The 7988-nt window shown below is 59.3% G+C and overlaps 1 protein-coding gene across 1 annotated transcript; it reads right to left on the reverse strand.

Annotated features, from left to right (window-relative positions):
* Positions 1–284: 284 nt before the first annotated feature.
* LOC146430584 (mesothelin-like protein) lies at positions 285–7988 on the reverse strand. Its single transcript, XM_085075318.1, is given in 17 exon segments — positions 285–894; positions 1059–2289; positions 2509–2609; positions 2749–2864; positions 3074–3257; positions 3375–3516; positions 3682–3854; positions 4396–4540; positions 4653–4743; positions 4818–5008; positions 5091–5217; positions 5487–5572; positions 5672–5792; positions 6392–6438; positions 6843–6874; positions 7268–7510; positions 7862–7988. Coding segments are annotated over 16 exon segments (2916 nt in total). The 5' UTR covers positions 7314–7510; positions 7862–7988; the 3' UTR covers positions 285–811.

The following is a 7988-nucleotide window of genomic DNA, read 5'->3' on the forward strand; positions in this document are numbered from 1 at the left end:
GTGGAGGAGAAGGAACTTTGTACAAGTTTTTCAATATTTTTTTCCCACTCATGGGAGATATCTGTAAGAAAATCCCCTCAGTGCAACCTATATCCAGCTTCTGACATCCCTCTTTCCCCCTGGAGGAGAGCCTGGGAGGGAAAAAATGATTTCTGTATTTTAGATTTTGTAAATCTTCATTATCTGAGCGTTATAGAGAGGGAATAGGTCTGTCCTTCACCGCAGACTTTGGATTTCTGCTGGAAAAACTTCCCCACAAAGCACCAAACACCTCACAGGACACGTTTTGATTAGGAAAAAAAAATAGTTGATTGATGTTTTATTGTATAGCATTGAACAGTAATCAAGATAAATTATCTCCAGTTAATCATGCTGTGAGAATCTGTGTGTGGTTTGAACAAATCCTGATCAAAAAGCAGTTCATGAAAAAAAGTTAAGTATGATTTTGGGGATCTCTCAGCTGCTGTGCTGAGCCATCAGTGACTCACATCCCTGAGTTTGTCCCACTGTTGAACAGATCCCAGTGGGATGGGATAGACAGGAAATCCCTGGGCTCAGTGCTCTTGCCTGGGCAGAGCAGTCAGCATTGCTGGTGGCTGTACTACAGGGAGTAAACTGCTAGTAAGAACCTGTGGAGCTGTTTTGAGCTGGAACAACCTGTCCTGCTTCACTGCCCAGCCTCGAAAATAACAACCAATTCCTGTGCTGGCAGCAGAGAGATGAATTCTCCTCCTTGCTGGGTTCCTGCTCTCCAGCAGGGAATTCTGGGCTGGAAGGAGGATGTGTGGGGTGGCAGTGCAGAGCTGTGGGGTCACAGCAGCCCCCGCAGCAGGATGTTCCCAGCGGTGGCTGCCAGCAGGAGCAGCAGGCAGGAGGAGAGCCTGGATCCTGATCCTGGGGGAGAACACAGGGAATGGGATTCTCCAGGGGCACAGCACTCGGGAGCTGGCAGAGCTGTGTCCCCAGCTGTCCCCCAGCTCTGGCTCCAGCAGGAACGAGGGGGAGCAGCCAGCACTCAGTGCTTTGTCCTCATCATCATTCCCAACATTCCCACTCACCAGGCTCAGGCTGCAGGTTGATGTATCCATGGGATGTGGGTGGTGGAGGCACTGGAACCTTCCCAGGCGTTGCTTTGGGGGTCTCCCTGCTGCTGGGGGTGGGAGAAGGGCCGGGAAATGCCGGGGGGGAGCTGGTTGGGCACGGCAGGGTGGTGGGATGGGCTGAGGAGGAGCTGGGGCTGTTCTGGGTGGGGCTGGTGGAGTTGGGGATTGGGGTTGGCTTGTGGGGAGCGGACGTCGTGTGTGGGGCTGTGGTGGCAGCAGGGGCAGGGGTGGAGTTGGTGGCATTGGGGACAGTGGTGGCAATGCTGTGGGTGGCAGTGGGAGCAGAGGAGGGGTTGGGGACAGTGGTGGCAACGGGTGCAGAGGTGACATTGGGGACAGTGGTGGCAGTGCTGTGGGTGGCTGTAGGAGTAGAGGTGACATTGGGGACAGTGGTGGCAGTGCTGTGGGTGGCTGTAGGAGTAGAGGTGACATTAGGGACACTGGTGGCAATGCTGTGGGTGGCTGTAGGAGTAGAGGTGACATTAGGGACACTGGTGGCAATGCTGTGGGTGGCAGTAGGAGTAGAGGTGGCATTAGGGATGGTGGTGGCAGTGTTAGGAGTGGCAGTAGGAGTAGAGGTGGCATTAGGGACAGTGGTGGCAGTGCTGTGGGTGGCTGTAGGACTAGAGGTGGCATTAGGGACGGTGGTGGCAGTGCTGTGGGTGGCAGTAGGAGTAGAGGTGGCATTAGGGACGGTAGTGGCAGTGCTGTGGGTGGTACCAGCCGGGTTAGTACCAACACCAGTGCTGGTGGTGGCTCCGGAGGTGACAGCAGGGACTGGGCTGGAGCTGGGAGAGGTGGCACTGGGGCTGCTGGTGGCCAGGAGGGTGGTGAGGAGGGTGACAGCAGGGGAGGTGGCTCTGCTTGTGGTGGCAGGCGGGTGGGTGGAGCAGGGGACCATGGTGCTCAGAGTGGGACTGGCAGTGGGGGTGGCCGTGGGGACAGTGGGGGTGGCCGTGGGGACAGTGGCTGTGGGGGTGACCCTGGCCGAGGTGGTGGGGCTAGCAGGGGTGGCTGTTGTCGTGGGCTCCTGCAGCCCTCCTTGCAGGCCGATGCCCAGCACGCTGTCCAGCTCCCTCTGGGATTGTCTCTCCACCCAGCTCTTCACCAAGGTCTCATTCTCGGCTTTCTTCAGCTCAGGGAGGTTTTTCCCCAGCAGATTTTTCACGTCGGTGACGCTGAGTTTCTGCAACACACAGACATCATCCCTCTCCTTCACGCCCACAGCCCCCAGCGCTTTGCCAGCAGGGCTGCAGAGCAACTCAAACTCCCTGAAGGAAATTTAAAAATGTGACACAGTGGAGAATTGGTGATTTGGTGGTGATTTGCCCTCAGACCCCCTGCTCAGCCCTTGGCCAGCCCTGCCCTTCAGTGGGAAGAGAGGAGGAGCATCCCAGGGCTGTACCTGCAGTTCCTCAGGATTTAGGGTCAGGAAAGTGTCCAGATCCATATTTATGGCCCCACCAGCATTAGCCAAATTCTTCAGATCCTCAGCTGAAGCTCCATCTTAAAGAGAGTGCATGGCACACCTGGAGCCCTGCAAACCCTGCCAGCACTTCTGAGCAGGGTTTGGAGAGGCTCTGGAAACTTCCAGACCTGTCTGTGGCCGAGGAGGAGACCCCAAACCCAGGGTAGGAACACCTACCCAGGTAGGGCCGGAGCTGGCAGTAATAGGATCTGACAAAAGCCTCCCGAGCTTTCCTGTAGAGCTCATCCTTCTTGGATTGGGAGCATGAAGAAATGTTCAGCTGCCCAGCAGCCCTGGAAGGGAGGAGCACAGGTCAGCAGCAGCCCAAATCACAGAGAAAATGTTCTGTTGGCTGGGAGGGACCTGTGGGTTAGCCCTGCTCATGGTTTTGGGGTCAGGTGGGGAGATCCAAAACGGAGCTGGGGGTCTTCCATCCCACCACCCAGCTCCCCACAATCCCAGGGTCTCTCAGGGCTGATCAGGATCCCCAAAATCGGCTCACTCGATGGCTTCGGCAGGGATCTGCTGGATCTGCTCCTCCTGCAGCTTGCACAGGTATTCACCTCCGATTTGCTGGAGCAGGGGCCCAGTCAAGAATTGCCCCAGGACCTGATAGCTGCCGAGCAGCTGCTGCACCTGAGGGGCACAGGGGGGACACAGGCAGGGAAGGGAGATGCTCTAAAACCCTAAAAAAATCCCACAGCGCCTCTGCCGCAAGCCAGGCTGCAGCACAGGTGATCCCAGCCTGGTTTTCCCAGCACCCATCCCCTGCTGCTCCCGTGGATTTACCGGGAATTTCTCACACTGTCCTCCCGAGGGGCTGAGCAGAGCTGACAGGGTGTCACTGGATGTCACTGGCCACTGGCTTTTCTCCTGCTCCGTGTACAGCTCACCCAGTGACCACAGGCACTTCAGCTCCTCCTCCGGGATCCCCAGTGGGAAAATCTGTGGGGCAGGAAAGAGGGTGAGGGGAGAGAAACCAGGGCAGGAATGGGGGCAGAGGATGCACCTTCATCCCTGTGCCTGCTGCTCCCTGTTCCCACAGCAGGTCCTGCCCATCCCAGATCTGCCCGTGCTGCTGGGGGGCTCCTGTCCTGTGTCACCCCTTACCTGGGCCACCTTTCCTTTCAGGACCTGGATATGGTCATGGGGGAGTGGCTGATCCAGCAGACCCTTCAGGTTTTCTATCATGACATCGTTGCTCAGGCACAGGTTGAACTGCTTGGGGGAGTATGCGAAGGAGTCATCGATGGAGCTGGCAGTGATGGGCCCGGACTGGCAGCCTGAGGGCAAGGAATTGTGTCAGGCAGAAGGTTTGTGTCCCCTGTGTCCCCTTCCCACCTGGCCCTGCTCCTGCCACACGGCTCAGAGCCCCTCAGAAGAATGAATCGCTGGTGAATGCACAGGGAATCATAAAAATGTGGCTCAAGCCCCATGGATCATCATGCCACCCCCTGGTCCCCAACCCATGGAGGTGCCTCGTTTGCTCTCAATCCTTTAAATTATTCCTGAAGAACCTGGTGATTTTTTTTGCAGCCCGCTTGTGCTTTGTTCTGTTAAAGGCAACTCCAGCTGCTCTGTGTCACCTGCAGGAGCATCCTCTGACCTTGCAGTGTGCTGCCCTGGTGCTGGGGACTGTCCCACTGTCCCAGCTCCTTCCTGGCTGCTGCCACCAGATCCCTGCTCCCAGGTAAGAGCCAAACCCCACCGTGCTGTAAGGAATTTCCCCACTTCCCCAGTTTATGGGAATCCCAGATCTCTGGGAGCTCTCAGATCCAACCACTCCCAGGGCACTTTCCCCACCCAGAGCAAAGGGAAACTCACCCTCCGTGCTCCGCTTCAGCCTGGGATGGGAGGAAGCTGACGCTGCTGCCAAGGCCGTGAGGAGGAGCAGGGATTTCTCCCGCTGGGAACGATCCTGGCTGCTGTAGGCAGCAGCGATGCTCCTCCTGAAATCCTCCCGCGCTGCCTGCAGGGGGACAGAGGTTCTGGGTCGGGGAGGCGCAGCATCCTGGCTCCCCCAGCCTCACTCCTGACCTGGCTGGTGGACATGTCCCCCGATTCCTCGAGGACAGCTTTACCTCGGCCACCAAACTCAGCGTGGTTTGGTTCAACGCCAGCACGAGTGGCCCCAGATCTTGCAGGGTCTGTAAATCCCAGCTGGAAGGATCCCTGGGAGGAAGGAGAAGGAGCAGCTCAGCATCCTTCCGGTTGCCCACCCCTCCGGGAGCAGGAGGGCTCCTTACCCGTACTCTGTGGCCGCCGTGAGGAGCAGGGCGTTGAGGGCATCCCGCTGGGGCTCTGTCAGCTCCGGGCACAGCTTCAGGCTCTCCAGGACGGCAGAGCCCGAGGTCGCGATGCTCCCCGGCTCCAGGTCACACAGCAGCGCCCCGAGGCTGCCGAGCTGCTGCGGCTCCAGGAGGCTGTCCCGCACCCCCTGCGAGACACCAGCCGGCCTCACACCCCCGCCAGGTGAGGGCTGGCGGTCCCTGGTCACCCCCAGCGCCATCGCCACTCACCAGGCAGGTCAGCGCCCCGCGGAGCAGCCGCACCCTCTGCGATGAGCCCCGCGGCAGCAGCTCCAGGTTCCCGCGGGATGCTCGGGAGTAGAATTCCCTGCAGCTCCCGGGGCGCACCTCGGACGGGCTGTGGGGACCAGGGGGGAGGGATTTTGGTGGGCACGGCGGAGTTTGAAACTCTCTCTCCCTTCTGAGCAAGGGGCTGGGGGGTCTCGGGCACAGGACAGTGCTGCCTGCACCCCAAGCCGTGCCTCCTGAGGGGTGACAGACAAGCGGGGGATCCCCCTGCTCCGGGCGGGCGGGAGGTGCATTCCCTGGGGTGTGCAGGGGCCACGCCATGGGGTTCTGGGTGCTGCCATTCCACCCCAAACCCGCAGCATCCCCCCGCACACTCACTCGAAGAAGAGCAGCAGGTCCGGTGGGAAGCTGCCGAAATCCGCCGTCAGGTTCTTGGCAGCGAGGAGCCGGGCCAGGCAGGAGAGCTGGGCACGGAGAGCGGGCTGGTCGATGCCAGGGCGGGGAGAGACCAGCCTGGCACCTCCCGGCTCGGTGGGGTGTGCGGTTCGCCCTGCCCTGCTCACCTGGGCGCTGCTCAGCTGCCCCGGCTCGCCCTGCAGCCCCCGGGCGAAGGCGAGGATGTCGGCAGCGGGCAGCTCGCTGCTCGGGATGCACGGGAATTCCAGCCGGAGCGAGGACGGGAAGCTGCGGGGATGGAAGGCTGAGCTTCAGCACCCGCCCGAGCTCCCCAAAAGCCCGTGAAGGACAAATCCACTCGTTCCCTTGGGAAAACCCTTTGCCCTGAGCGAGGCTGCGTGGGGTAAGTGGGAATAACATGGGGTGTCGTGAAAATATCCCCTAATATCAGTGTCAGGGTGCTGCTATCCCCACGGCGGGGGTGGTGCCCAGCATATCCTGTGATTTGGGTGAGGGAGAAGCAGCAGAGCCTGGATTTCAGCAGATTTGGGTGACAGAGAAGCAGCAGAGCCTGGATTTCAGCAGATTTGGGTGACAGAGAAGCAGCAGAGCCTGGATTTCAGCAGATTTGGGTGACAGAGAAGCAGCAGAGCCTGGATTTCAGCCCGGGGAGGCTCCCGCGTCAGTCCCGTCAAGGAAGGAGAATTCTCGGTGTGTTTGTGTTTCAGCAGGAGCCAAAGCCGCTGGAATCCCAGCACGGAACCGGCTGCACAGGGCTGTAAATCCTCCCCACCCCATGACCTGGCACAGCAGCCGTGCCAAGGATGAGGGAGAAATGGAAATTCACCCCACCGGGTCCTCAGAGCCCCCCCGGGGCTGGTACTTACTGGGGATGCTCAGCGTTGGACAGGACAGCTCCAATGATCAGGGCAGCCTGGGGAGAGGATGGAGATGCTCAGCCCCAACGAGGAATGGGGAGAAGGGATTTGAGATGCAGGGAATGGGATGTGACCCACAGCCAGGTGAGAACTGCAGCTGCCCCTGGGACACTCGTGGGGACAAAAGCCCAAAGGAGAGGGACAAAGCTCAGGACAAAGCTCAGGAGTGGGGACCCTGCGGTGGCTCTCTCCCTGCTTCCCTGCGGCTGGGCTTGGGAGCAGCCCAGGGGAGGGACAGGACAATGCCAGGGCCACACTCTGCACAGAGGGACAGCAGCGAGGTGGTGGCTGTGCCCCCCTTGAGCTGAGGACTCGGGAATGGTGGCAGCTCCAGCAGCAGCTGTGGAATTTTGGGAAAGCCCTGGCAAAGTGGGAGCCAGCAGAGCCAGCAGGGACTCACCGTTGTGGCTTTCACCAGGTCTGTGGAGATACCTGCAAGGAAGAGGGAGCATGTTAGGAAACATCCATGGATTGTGTACAGGTGGTCGGGGTTGTTCCAAGCAGCTCTGGGTTTAAAGTCTGGGAAGAGCTTTTCCTTTGCCAATTTAATGTTTAGGAAATGCTGGAGATAACTGTGTAGAGAGTCCCCAGACTGACCAGCCCCGGGTCCCTCCAGGTGGGTATGGAAGACAAAAAAGGATAAATCCATCCCGGGAAATCTGTCTGTGCAGGAAAAGCCATGGATGGTGAGCAGAGCAGGCAGCAGAGCTGGGAGTGCTGAAGCTGAGCAGGATCGGGGTGAGGAGCAGCACAGCTGGAGCATCCCTGGTGCCAGGGCTGGCCAGGGGTCCGGGGGCAGTTTTGGGGGCACAGGAGGTGACTCACGGAGGCAGAGGCTGGCAGCTGCCAGGGCTGGGGGTGCCCACGCCATGGTGCTGTGCTGGGTTTGTCCTCAGAGCGGGTCTGGAGAGTTGTGTCTCACACCTGGAACTGTTGGAAGGTGCTGGAGGTGCTGGGGCTGATTCTGTCACCCAACGCTGGTGACAGCTGGGGCTGTGGGGTCAGGGGTCTCAGTGTGCCCACCCCGGCTGAACAGACCCCCAGCGACCAAGGGAGAGATTTTAAACCCTATGGAACAGAAATCAGGACTTTCCCCACCCATTATTGAAAGAAATCCCACGATTTCTCCCTCTGACACCCCGTGCTCTGCTCCTGCCTGTGCCCTGCAGGGACAGGGCTCCCCTCCATCCCCCAGCTCCTCATGGGACCACCCAGGCACAGATGGGGATAAATCCAGTGTAACACAGTAGGAGAGCCCAGCAGGTGTTTCCCACCCCTCCACACCCCTCAGGGGAACCTCTGATAGAAAACCAACCCTCTCTCCTGATATTCCCTCAAGACTGCCCGCAGTTATTGCCGCTTGAACTCAACGCAAGGAATTTTCCCCCTAAATCTCATTTTATTCCCCCTAAATCCTACCGCGGCTGTGCAGAGCTGTTCTCCTCCTCCTCGTCCAGGGGGATTTGGCTCGGTGACGGGAGGATTCAGCCGGGAAGGTGCTGCTGGGGCTGGTGCAGGGGCTGGGCAGCGCTCGGCACTTTATCTG

Source organism: Lichenostomus cassidix, chromosome 14 (assembly GCF_008360975.1).
Source record: "Lichenostomus cassidix isolate B80296 chromosome 14, HeHo_3.0, whole genome shotgun sequence".
Lineage (NCBI taxonomy): Eukaryota > Metazoa > Chordata > Aves > Passeriformes > Meliphagidae > Lichenostomus > Lichenostomus cassidix.